Here is a 13,247-nt window from a genome sequence, read left to right on the forward strand (position 1 = left end):
CTCCCCTCCCCTCCCCTCCCCTCCCCTCCCCTCCCCTCCCCTCCCCTCCCCTCCCCTCCCCTCCCCTCCCCTCCCCTCCCCTCCCCTCCCCTCCCCTCCCCTCCCCTCCCCTCCCCTCCCCTCCCCTCCCCTCCCCTCCCCTCCCCTCCCCTCCCCTCCCCTCCCCTCCCCTCCCCTCCCCTCCCCTCCCCTCCCCTCCCCTCCCCTCCCCTCATCCCAGGACTTGCTTGGAAATTTGGTGTGAATCAGAACAAGAGGATCTGAGGCCAGTTAATCATTTTTAAAGAGCTCTTGCACAGCAATGTTTTATTTTATATTAATGGCAAATTAACACCCTGTGATGAGTAGGAGAGCTCTTCCAAATCACACCTTAAATTTCATTTGACACAGGAAGAACTGAACTATCTTATACACTGGGTTTCTAAGTGTGATCAAATGTCCATAACTGCATCTAGTATCTTTCAGCACTTGGACTGATCCTACAGGAAAAAGGCAACATTTCTAAATATTCCCAAGACTAGAGAGAGTTTGGTAGGAAACCTATACTGTCTAAATGCAAGTCGAGGAACCGAGCCATTTATGGTGGACCTCTTCAAGTAGTCTGGAGCACTCCTGTAATTCACTGTGCAGGAGCGGAAGTCTCTCCTGGGAGGTCTTGAGAAGTGCACTCAAACGATTCACTCCTGTGAGTGTTTCACTTAACTGCAATGGAAAAAGTTAATGTATTTCTTTTAAGGTGCTGTTGTGCCTTTGAGGGTTCCCAACATAGAGGAATTTTTTTTTGCACAAATGGTGGCAGAAAACCCAAAAGGATATATTGATTCTCTTACAGTTCTTGATTCTCTTACAGTTCTTTTTCTGAAAATAATAGAGAAAGCTGCAAGAAGCAAGAGTAAGGTAGAGACTACCAGTCTCGTTACATCTGTTCACCACCACAGTCTAAGTAGGCTTGCCGAGGCACATGAGCGTAACACTACAATGGGGTTGACAGAGGTGAACAGAGTATTGGCCACCCTGTCTCCTACACTATTAAGAAGGTGCTCCAGTTACCCTTCTGATGACCACAAGTCAGTCAGATCTCCCATGTCACCTAGCCTCATAGCAAGACCTTTTTGAAGTGGTGCTAGCTGCAAGTCCTCTGATTGTGACTCAGATGACTGCTAGGTCTGCATTTGTCTGAGGCCTCTTCTGTTTCCCACATCATATATAAGAAAGGTGAGGTTTGCTCAGCTTAGCTCAGGCAATGGACAAAAAAGTAAAAGACTGTGCATGCAAGGACATTTCTCTGTTTGTCTTAGGTTTATTTGTCTTTTCTCTGATGATAAAAATGAGAAAGCCAAATTGCCCATCACTTTTTCACAACAGCTCCCTGTTCCCCAGAGAACAAGGCTGTGAAAGCTTAGGAGGGTGTGCACCTTTTGTTTATTTGTCTGCTGAGCTATCTGACTGGTGGCTAGTGCTGCTCTACAATGAAAGCTACCTGCCTATGAGCTGGGCAGAGTGGCAGCTCTGTGCACAAGCAGCTGCTCTGGAATGAAGAAGGTTCTGGAAACACCCCTCCACTGGCTGGCACTCCATGCGTGTACATATGTAGGTAATGTCATGTGCTGGGGCTGGCTAGGATCAAGTTAACTTCCCACACAGCACCCATACAGCAGTGCAGTGCTCTGCACGTGTAGCTAGAACAGCATTGGTATCACACCAGTACTTTGTCTATTGCTCAGCTGTGCCCCACAGCACCAAGACTCTCTCCAAACCCCAGAGCCAGCAGGCTGGGGGTGGGCAAGGGGTGGGGAGGGGACATCACCAGGGCAGCTGACCAAAACTGACCAAGGGATATCCCATACTGTGTGGTGTCACACTCAGCAATAAAAGGTGGGGAAGGGGGAGGAGACTGGGGGGGTGGGGGGGAGCCTTGTTATGAAGATACCTGTCCTCCCAACCAATGGCTGCACATATTGAGGCGCTGCTGCCCAAGATGTGGCCAGACATTACTCACTGATGGGATGTAGAGAACAATGGTTTTCTCTATTTGCTTCTTTGTGGCCTTTGCTTGTTTTTCTCCTCCTTTTCCCTTTAATTAAACTGTCCTTATCTCAACCCATGAGTTTTTTTTTTCACATCCTATTTTCTCCCCCTGTACCTTTGAGGAGGGAGAGTGAGAGAGTGGTGTGGAGTTCAGCAAGCCATCAATGTGAAACCACCATGTACTCTCCTTTGTTCTGCTCAGCCTTATGGTATATCCTGGAGACATTCAGGATTTTGAATGTTTGCAGCTCTTCTGGCACTGAAGGAATTAGACTCGATGATCCTTATGGGTCCCTTCCAACTTGGGATATTCTGTGATTCTATGAACATTTTTAAGAACCTTTAAGAATGTCTTCTTCTTGTGGGGACCAGTAGTTTTTCCTGACTGCACTGAGTGGTATAAGTGGATGCTACTTTCACTTCCTACTCTCTCTGTCACTACTCTTTTTTTTTTTCTTCTTCCCCCCACTGTTTTATTTAGATGCAGACAGAGAATCATCAGCCCTGGCCTAGTCTGTGGTCACTGGGGCATGGTTTGCATAGTTTCTCCTTCCACTGGTTGTTTCTGTTTTGGGCTCTTTGGGCTAATCAATGGAAAACTCAGTGAACTAGAAACCCTTACCAGGGATGGTAAAATGGTGGTTTGTGATCATAAAGGCATAACAGGGTGTCTACTGTGGCAATACTGTGAACTGAATACAGACGTGTTTGGGACCCACTGCAATGAATATCTGGCTTGGTGTACCATTGCTTATTCTAAGAAAGTGCCTTTTTGCATACATGGAGTAGTTTTTTCTTGTTTTTGTTTGTTTTCCCTGTTGAGTCAGTGTTCCAAGGTTTGATAATCAGAGAATCAAAACAAAGTAGACTTTGGCCTCTTTCCCTTTGTCTTGTAAAAGAAAAATAAATACATTTTTTACTATTTCTTCTCTTTGTCAAGATGTTCTGTTTTGTTCTGAGCGGCGTTGGTGGCAGGTCTGAACAATCTGTTAGTCATTATGCTGAAAAGTATTTTAAAGTTGTGTCCTGAACTGACTCAGTAAAATTAGGAGTGTGAAATGAATACGAGTCAAGATGAGCATAATCACATGTGGAAGGAAGGCTCTGGAGACCATGACTGTGATACTGTCTATGGGACTTGAGGGGAGGGTACAGAGGAAAGCACAGTGCATGGTACTGATTCCTACTTGAAACAGGCTGGAATGTCTGGTTAGTTTGGGTCATCTGCCTGTTTTTGTCCCCTTCCAACCCCTGGCACACCCAGTCCGTTTACTGCACAAACAGTCCGTTTAATGGAGGAGCAGAGTGAGAAATAGAGAAGCCCATAACACTCTGCAAGAGCTGCTCAGCAATAGCTAAAACATCAGTGTGTTATCAGCATTGTTTTGGTCACAAATCTAAAACACAATACCACAGGAGATGTTATGAAGAAAATTAGCTCTATCCCAGCCAGACCCAGTACCGGTAAGTAAGAGACTGACATATGAGGGGAGGCTGGGAGAACTCAGCTCATTTTGATGATCCACTGAACATCATCCATGAACATCATCCATTTGACAGGATGAGAGGCAATGGGCATAAACTGAAATACAGGTAGTCCAACTGAAACAAAACAGTGGTGAAACATTGGAACAGGTTGTCCAGGTAGCTTGTGGAGTCTCAGTCTTTGTACATAGTCAAACCTCAAGAGGACGCAGACCCAAGCAACCTGCTGTAGGTGACTCTGCTTTGAGCAGGGTGACTGGGCTAGATGATCTCCAAAGGTGCCTTCCAACCCCAGCCTTTCTGTGATTCTGTGGCTAGATGGAGCCTGACCTGAGGCTTGAAGAGCTCCAGTGATGGGAATAGCTATAGGTGCTTTCCTAACAACTTCCCCAGTGTTGGCACCTTATAAGTGGGTCTGTGGTGATGCAGTGCTTGAAAGATCTGGGGAGGGGAGAATGAGTCTGAGAAGCTACAGAGCTGATATTTGTTGCAGGCAGCTGAGTAGAAACTGCAATAAATCCTAAACTTAGTGGCTGTATGGGCAAAGGGTGGACATTTTATGAACATATCAATGTGTCTTCTGTAAGGGAAGGTCAGCAGCCAATGAGTACAGAGACAAGGGGGAATTCTGTTAGAAAATGAGGGCCACCTGAGTTGAGAAAAGTTATTCAATGAAGTACCTGGCATAAGAATGAGGATTCCCAAATGCATGAGTAAATTAATTGGTGTAAAGTAGTGTATGTTCAAAGAGCACTCAGGACCTCAGATCTTTGGGTGAGAGGAGACAGCTCTATGAAACTCGGCTCAGTTCTTATGGCAGTCACCCAAACAGTGTGAGCCCTGGGAATTATTAGCAAAGGAGTAAAAAGCAAAAGGACAATTTGCTTTCTCCCACAACATAAAGCTTAAAGTTTGGTGATAAGGTTTTTTTTTTTCCTCCTCCTGATTCATTACTAATTAGAAAAATTCTTTGCAACGTAGCTGCAAGGCCCATCAGATGCATGATCTTTGTATCAGCCACCATACTACTTGAACAGATGATGATATAATGTGACATCCTCATTGATCAGCTCGTTTTCTCTCTGTGTTCAGACTCCACAGTTCACCAGCAGAGCTACGCTTTCCTGCCTTCTCTACAGCAGATGCTCTGTCCCCTCAAGCCGCTCATTGATTTCTCTTCTACAGTTTGCCAAGCTAAAAATTATTTACGGGATTCAACAGGCTATGTTTTGGAGGGTTAGGGAAACAGGTATGTAAAAAACTGCCTTTCTTTTTTTTTTTTCCCTGCATGTAACACCAACAGCACATGCTGGCATTTCTCATAAGGAGAAGAAAATGCTCTGCAAATCCATAGTGGATGGTTTGTGCTGTTTCTCCTCTGTCCCCAAAGGCCCAGTGCCTGGTGGAAAACACTCACTTTGTGCTGTTGTGTTCAGAAACCTCCCAGTGTGGCTGACAGCTGTTTTTCTGGCTGCATGGAAAGTTTAGTATTTGACTCAGTCACAGTTCCCAGAGAGTGAATGAGGGGCAGTGCCAGATGGATTCTCTCTCCTGTTCCCCTCTCCCTGTAGTTGCATATTAAAATTTTTGCTGTTTCCTGAAGCTGCCTGTTCCAGAGCACAAAGATTTAGAGTTGGAGATGGAGCAGAGAGAGGCAAGAGAAGTACCACAATCCTCACTGCTGCATCCCCTTCATTCGCATATTGACCTGAAAGCCCTATGACAAAACAGAGAAGCCAGGAGACTGTTTCAGAGACGACAAAAAAGCATGCTGCCCTGAAGTGAAGGAAGGAGAGTCCAGCTCTGCCACAGTTCTGTGGTCTGCTGACTTGCCTGTCAATGTGCTTTTCTGCTTTTTTCCCCTTCAGATCATGATTTGTCTCCTGGGAGAGCAGGCTCTGATGGGAACAAGGATGCCCAACTGCCTGCTAAAACTGCCCCAGCTGCTGCTGAGCCACAAGCTGAGGGCCCTCTTCATCCTCACCTTTAATTTCATGTCCTTTGTCTCCATCCTGTTGTACTGGAGAATCACAGAGGACGCTAAGGTCTGGATCAAGTCTACAGCTTGCATTCATGTGGAAATTTGGTGGCATCTACCTGGACAGATTTCATTGTGCTTAAGAACTTAAAGAACCTCACCAATTTGCTTGGTACCAAGTCCAAATATGTATTGAAAGGGGCCTTTCTGGGCTTTATGCCCAGACATAAGTTCTCAGAGCTTTGCATGCAGGACTTTGTGGAGAACTGCAACAGCTGGATCTGGGGGCATCAAGGCCCACAGCTCCTAACACGTGTCTTCAAGAAGTGGGAGCTGAGGAGAAAAGCTATTTGTGGGGTGTAGGTGGAGCCCATGGTTTCAGACCATCTGTGCAGCCCTTTGTCTTGGCTTTAACAACATTTTGGTCCTCTGCAGGACTTTTCCTCTGCTCTGCTTGGTCTGGTGGAGAAATGTCAGGAGGGAAGTGAGTGCTGGTCCACTTGTGGCAGCCCCTTCCTTACTCGGAGGACTAAGATCCCTTGCTATGACTTTAAATCTGGAAGGGGCCTTTGTAGAAATGTGTACCTCATCCTCTGACACTGACTCTCAAAGCACCAAAAGGATGGGAGAACACAGAACAAGAACTGAAGAAGTTAAGGGTGTGCTAGAGGAAGTGTTCTGAAAAAAAATGTAAAAGAAAAAAGAGGGGAAATGGCTAAAGCAACTTTTTTTTTTTCTTGGAAATTTGGTGTGAATCAGAACAAGAGGATCTGAGGCCAGTAATATCCAGAACAGTATGAGCTGCAAAGGGGTGAGTGCTTTTTCCCCAGAAGCTGTGAATTATATTCTCTGGCAGCAGTGGAATAATTTATTTGCAGCAATCAGCTCCTTGAAGCTTCAAGAACTCCTAAAGAACATCTATGTAGTGCATGTAGGGAACAAGAAGAGACAAGGCTAGAGATCACATCACAAGTTTTGTTGTCTCAGCTGCATTCTCACTTCTGTCTTGCCAGATAGGAGAACATGAAGAAGGTCTCTGAAGAGTAATGAAATCCTGTAATGGGATCTAATGGCCCTTGGCTTCTGGGAAGTTCCCAAACCTGAAGGAAACTGGATACTTTTAACATCCCACAGAATTGGTTTCCAGCCCCTGGAGCAGGTATTCTGTGTGGCATCTCCATGATTTTGTACCATTTCTAATATCTGCATTAGAGCCTATGTATTTCAAATATACACCAGAATCTCAGTTCTGACTCTTGTCTTGTCCTTCAGTAGCCCTTGCTGCTGCAGAGAGGGGTAAACATGTTCATTAGGGCCTACCAGTTGCTCCTCTTTTGCTGTTCTAGCAATTGTTCTTCCCATGCATTAGGTCTGAAAAGCCTCTCACATAGTTTCAACAGATGTAGGAACCCTTGACTTGCTCTGTGTAACATTTTAAAGCATGTAAATAACTGCCAACCAGTGCTATAGAACGTGTTTTAGAGGAGCTTAAGACCAAATTTCCGGGCTGTAAAAATTATTATGGCTGATCAAGTTTGGGGATAGATTGGTAGTATATTAAAAATTCTTTAAGAAATTAAAAGTATTTTTAATCTCTGCTTGGCTCAGTGTTATGTTTTTCTTGCTTGCCATAGGCACTTTATTTCAAATGATCTTTTCTATTGTTTTACATTCTACAACAATAGGCTTACTTTTCTGGTCCTCTTCAGAAAAATAAGTAGGCAAAAGCAGTTCCTTTACCAGAGCGGAGAAGTGTGAGGGATATTGAGAACAATACTCTCCACCCAAGTCACTGCTTGGAAGTAAATGTGTCCTTATTGAAATTCAACACCTGCAACATCTTGTAACATATTTAAAATAGCAATGGTGGTACAGTCAGTAATTAGAAAGTATTTTCTTGTGGTTTATTTGCCTCTTATTGTTAGAGAGTAAAGTGAAAGAAATAATTAGCAACCTGTATTAATGCAGCTCATACTTCATTTATACCCATCTTTTGCATTGTGTCTAGAAACATGTATTTTATGACTTAATCTCTTACTCCTGTAGGTACCTGTTCTTGAATTCAGAGAGATTATCATGTTGTCTGTGTCTGGACTGTGAGTGTACAACTTTCTCAACGCTATGCATTTGTTTGATTTAGAAGAGTTCTTCCATTGAAGTACTTCTGTCAAGTGTTAGGATTAGTCTGTGAAAGACCAGGCTGAACAAAGATACAGGATGCTCAAAAGTACAGCTTGTCACGCATGTCTTGTAACTCTCATTTTTGGGCTGGATAGTGATATATCAACATCTTTATACATTAACGTGCCATGGTTCAGATATGCAAAAATGATTAGCCACTAATAGGATGATCTCCTTGGCTGTATGTCTGAGTTTCTTTTTCTCTGTCATTACTTTGTACTTGCTGTTTTTTCACTACATAGAAATCCCACTGCACTCACTGACTGTGCATGTGGGCAACTCTGCTCCCAAAGGGAGCCCCCAGGCTGGCAGCTCTGTAGGATTAACATCAGCACATGCAGGTTCCTGTATGGTAAACATAAGCAGAATGAGCCTGTGGCTTTCTAGACTGAACTTTCTTCTTCTTTTAACAACCACTCTTTTTTTTTTTTTCCTACAAAAAATGACAACAACAAATTTCCAAAAATCTGTTTACACGTAACAGTTTACACAACAGGCAAAGTGCAATGCTGGACACAGGACTATGGTGTCATTTTGGGGCTGGGGCTGCTCTGACTTCAGTTGGGCCATCAGCCAGATGGGGGCTCAGCATGGTTCCAAGATTTTGAAGCCCAGATGAAAGCTAATGCTCCAAACTAGAGATGAGACTTGAAGTGGACAGCTGTTGCTTTGGTACCCTTCCAGTAACCCTAACCCCAAAGAAAGATAAGAAGATAGCATGGGACAGAAAGCTACAGGGAGGGTCTGAAACTGAGCACTGATGTGCTTTCCTACATGGAGCTCAGACATGCTTTCATACGAGACTGCTGCTGGCAGCTGACTGAGAGCAGCTGGTGCCAGAGAAGTCCCTTTGTATCCTGCTGCATGCATGTGAGCAGAGCTGGTCCCTGCTGCAGGCACTGGTGAGTGTCTTGCTGTGCCTGGCTTGCCCCTTGCTCCCTTCCTGGCTGCAGCTCGGGTGCTCTCTACCCCAGAGCACATCACTTTCAGTCTTGACACACCTCATTAAGATAAAGGCACAATCACTATTAAGTTTGCCATCTTTATAACTAGACCTGGTAAGAGTCTAATTGCCTGGGGGAATGGAGAGGCATGATGTTGTAGTTGAAATGGGATCTTTACAATTACATTTAAAAGAGCACAAAGTTGGTGTTTCCTCTGTGACCAGTTTTAGTGGGACCATCACTATTTTGTTATCATTTCTGCAACCGATATTGCCTGTACTAAATTATTTTGATTCCAAGCTCAGGAAAGAGCAACATAGGTGACAGAAGCCAAAGGAACATAGCTGTGCTGTGCTCCTTGCATGCTTGTGCTTGGCTGAGATGTTTAAAGGCGGAAGGCAGCAAGGGCCAAATCAAGGGCCAAATAAAACGGCATCAGCTGATTTACAGTAATTATATCCTCAGTTTCTCATAGCTTTAAAGAACACAGAGAGCAATTGACATAAATTCAGTTACAAAGCAGTCACTGGAGACTGACCTCTTACTATACGAGATGGAGGGTATTTTAGGAAGACTTTTTTTTTTTCCACATACCCTGGCCATTCACAGTCCTTTGTAGAGTGAGAAATGATCTGGCTACAGCTTCTGTAGGTAGCAACCTGTTCCTAGTTTTCTGGCTTAAGGCCTGGGTTAGAAGAGAAGTGGCCTAGATCTTTGGAGGTCCTTGGACACCCTGCAGAAAAGCTTGAAGCAAACACTACATCACCTTGTCATTTCCTCCTTTATTATTTCCTGCTGTTACAAAATGCTCTCAAATATGTTTTGGTACTTAGTTCACTTTTTTTTTTCTTTCCCCTTGATTTACAGTAAAGTTGTCCTTTCTAATGACCTTCCTTAGAACTTCACCAGGAAACTTGTATCATTTCATGGAGTGTTTAAAAGTCACACTCTTCCTGTACTGCTTTTAGAACCCCACACATTGATGAAATGAAAAGAAGGTGCCTATTTATCAAAATATAATGAGATAGCCCATTATATGAGATAGCTCATAAGGGAGAACATTCCCTTATTTCTGGAGTTCACTTGCATTGCTGTTGTTATGTATTATCAGAAACAAGGCAGCAGAACTACAGCTGTATCTAAAGGCATATATGCACACTCTTGCAAGATTTGCTTGAAAGCTATGGGTTTCTTCCTCTGGAGGGCCCACCAGGAAGAAGCACACAGCACACAGCTGAGGCAGGCATGTGAGAAAAATGCTTTTAGAAGACCTCTGCTTAATGGGGGATTTGAACCTACTCTGTAACTTCAGCAGCTCAATGCAAAATGTGACATAACCCTCCCTTGGTCCTGAAGACTTCGTTGTGGCAGAACGTCAGTCACGGCCTTTAGATTTTACCCGCCCCACTTGAGACGGCTGCAGAGCATGCTGATTTCCAGGGAAGAAAAAAAAGTCTCTCCATGCATTCCCCTTAGGTCAATTCTTCATAACAATGACCTCAGCATTTGTTTAAATATTCAAGAGGCTTAACTGGCTGAGAGTGATGAAGCTATGAAAACTCTTAAACTGTCTTGAGCAAACAGCTTGCAGGCCTGAGAAACCGAAACTGCTTTTAGAGCAAGTCAAGGTGGAGGCTACGCACAAAAAGCAAGAGCTCCTCTAGGATTAATTTAGCTTTGGGCACAGCTCTTTGCTTCCTGAGGCCTTTTTCTTTATTTTTTATTTTTTTTTACAGAACAATTCAAGGAACCGAGGTTTGTTTCAAAGGAGATGGCATGTCCTGGGCAGTGCCCTCAGGTGGCTGACAAAAGGCCCTTTGCTTTTGCTGCCCTCCTGCTGGAGCACTTGTTGTTTGTGAGGGACATCCTGGCTCCCTCTACACATCTCTGTCGAGGTGCCTCAGCCAGGCCAGTGCTTATGTCTGGGAATCAAGCCTCGTGAAATGCTGGGATTTGCCAGGCTTGTAGCGAGGAAGCTTTTGAGGAGATGAAGCCAGGCTCTTCACAATGGTGCATGGTAGGAGGATGAGACAACAGATATAAGAGGCTCAGACTGGATATAAGGAAAAACTTTTTCAACATGAGGACAGTCAAGCCATACAACAGGACATTTTCAGACTCTGTCACCTGCTTGTTGGCCTTGGTCACAGGACTCTGGGTTACAGTCTCATCCCTGGTGGCTGGATATCCTTAATACTGAGCCATTGCTATGCTCAGTATTAGTGTCTGGCAGCCATCAGCAGGGTTCAGCGTCTACTTACCCATAAACTTGGTCTTGTCCTGCTGCTAGGACTTGCTTATCAGCTGATGCTTGTATGGACTGTTCTGGTGCACCATTGTGCTCTTCCTTATCTTATTCAACTCAGCAAGCAATTTGTATTGTGGCTGCAGCTAACAGCACTTGTAACATGAGAAGAATTGCTTCTCTGCTTTAAATTCCTGTGCCACCATTGTCAACCAGTACTGTCATTGGGTGCAAGTTACTTCTGTCAAAGCATTCCTGTATGAGAAAATAACAGCAGCTGCTAGCATTATTTATTTTTTTTTTAACGTTTGAAGATGCTATTGCGCAAGCTCACTTAAATGAAGTTGTGCATGCCTGTTTTTCTGGAAGCCAGTACAGCTCAATCTTAATTCATTCTACAAATTTCCTACTCCTATCTAAGTGTAAGAGCATTACTGAGCATTTTCCACGGATCTTAGTCTAGTGCATATTTTATTTATGGAGACTGAAACTGAGAGATGTTGCCATGAGTGGCTAAGTGATTTTCTGTTTGTGATCATTACACAACTATCTTATTGCTTTCGTTTCTTCCATACAGCAGACAGACTTTGTATTTCATTCTATGTAACTTCAGTGAGAGGTCATCAGATCTATGGCCACATCCTCAGAGCCAACTTCTATAAAACTGTCATATTGTTTCTCCCCACAATCCCCACATGTATTATTATATTATTTTCAGAAACTTGCTAATATTCTCTGACTCTTTACTGTTAATTGCTTTAAAATTCTTCTTACACCATGGACTGTCTATCCACATATTCTAATGACACTAGTGGGTATTTTTATTATTCTTTCTTTTATTCCAGTTTGTAGTAGAAAACTTGGTTCAGGAAAAAAAAAAAAAAGTGAAATTGGATATTACAGATTAATTCAGGAAATGTAAAGTTGTGATAAAAGGTACAGAAGATTCAGTTAAGATGCCATAAGTGTCCTCTGTATATAGCTGTGATATCTTGTGTCATAGTCAAATATACCCCATTACAATTACAACATTTTCTTATTCTCATCTCACCTCAAATATTCCCACAAGCTTGGACTGTCACACTTCTCTACCATCAGAAGTAGGAACTCTAAAGAAGTTGCTCTGACCTGTAATTCCCAGAGGATTTAGCTGATGGGTTCATCCAGGTTTGATAGCCTTCCATAGCTAACAGACTGACTAGCCACCTGAGAGCTTTTGGTATTATCAAACCTTAACTGTTAGCTGCGCTGCTCAGGGGGAGGAGGGGGTAGAGGATGGATGGGGGGAAGGTGTTTGTAGCTTGCTTTTAGTTTCTCACTGCACTAGTCTGCTAGTGACAGGCAATACATTCTACTGAGTCTGTTTTACCTGTGATGGCAATTGGTGAGTGGTCTCCATGTCCTTATCTCAACCCATGAGCCCTTTCCATTGTATTTCCTCCCCATCTTCCTTTGATGAGGGGGATTGAAAGAGCGGCTGTGGTGGAGTTCAGCTGCCCAGCAGGGTAAAATCACCACAAAGGTAATATACATCTGGAGAAAATCTTTAGCTGTTTTGGCTGCATCCCAAAAATATTCCTGTCAGGCTGCCCAAAGATCAGTGCTCTTGTCCAAGACCAACCACAGCTACCTGGGTACGCAGCAGCACTTTGCTGGAGCTTCTTTCCACCTATTTTTTGTTACTGAATTTGTAGCAAATTTATCCATCCAATGTTTTTCTACTCATATGTTTTTCTACTTATATCTACTCATACTCGCATGCTTCCTTAAAGGGATATCATTAAACTCAACAGCACTTGACTCATTCTCCTAAAGAGAGATGAGATTTTTTTAATTTTTTTTTCCAAGGCTGATCTGATCTATGTTGCTGTGTTTCTACTTGATGTACCATTGACCTAGCTTTTGACTATTTTAATGGAACAAGGTATTTGAAGACGTCCTAAAGTTATGTAATGAAGACAAGCAATGGGTGCCAAGACAAAGAAAGAAAGAACAGACTGAAGAGTCAAAGTATCCTTTCATTTGGCCTGTGAAGTGAGATTTAGATGTTTGTGATGTATTCTGGCAGATATCAGCTGTACCAGCTGTCTCCAGCCCAGCCTCAGTCTCAGTGCCTCTGGCGTTGTGTCCCATGCTGAATGACGCTGCAGTTCCCCTTTGCTCCCTGAGCTGGCTCAGGAGATTGTGCCTCCTTTTCTATTTCAACTGCCCCTAAGGCTACTTGCCCAAACCCACTGCTCTCCTCCTTTTGCTACCCCAGGTCTGTGCTGCACACAGGGCTCTCTGGCCAGGTGCCTTGTACCCAGATGCGGTGCTTGGGCCACCTCAGCATACTGCTCCTGCTCCTTTGGCAACACCCTCGTTAAGTTCCAGCTCTTCGGTGTCA

The 13,247-nt window shown here is 43.8% G+C and overlaps 1 protein-coding gene across 6 annotated transcripts in view; it reads left to right on the plus strand.

Annotated features, from left to right (window-relative positions):
- A4GALT (alpha 1,4-galactosyltransferase (P1PK blood group)) overlaps positions 1-13,247 on the plus strand; it is a 39,764-nt gene that overhangs the window by 12,487 nt on the left and 14,030 nt on the right. For 2 of the 6 annotated variants that reach the window (XR_010828592.1, XR_010828591.1), the window contains exons 4-5: positions 4,606-4,762; positions 5,382-6,650. Coding sequence is in view for 3 of the 6 variants with exons in the window: in XM_048050149.2 (XP_047906106.1) it covers positions 4,606-4,762; positions 5,382-5,503 (279 nt within the window). In the remaining 3 variants the exon portion in view is untranslated. Of the gene's footprint in view, positions 1-4,605; positions 4,763-5,381; positions 7,088-13,247 lie in introns of those variants that run through there. The other 4 variants (XR_007158866.2, XM_048050149.2, XM_048050151.2 and 1 more) reach the window with 4 other exon arrangements.

Source organism: Anser cygnoides, chromosome 1 (assembly GCF_040182565.1).
Source record: "Anser cygnoides isolate HZ-2024a breed goose chromosome 1, Taihu_goose_T2T_genome, whole genome shotgun sequence".
Taxonomy (NCBI): Eukaryota; Metazoa; Chordata; class Aves; order Anseriformes; family Anatidae; genus Anser; species Anser cygnoides.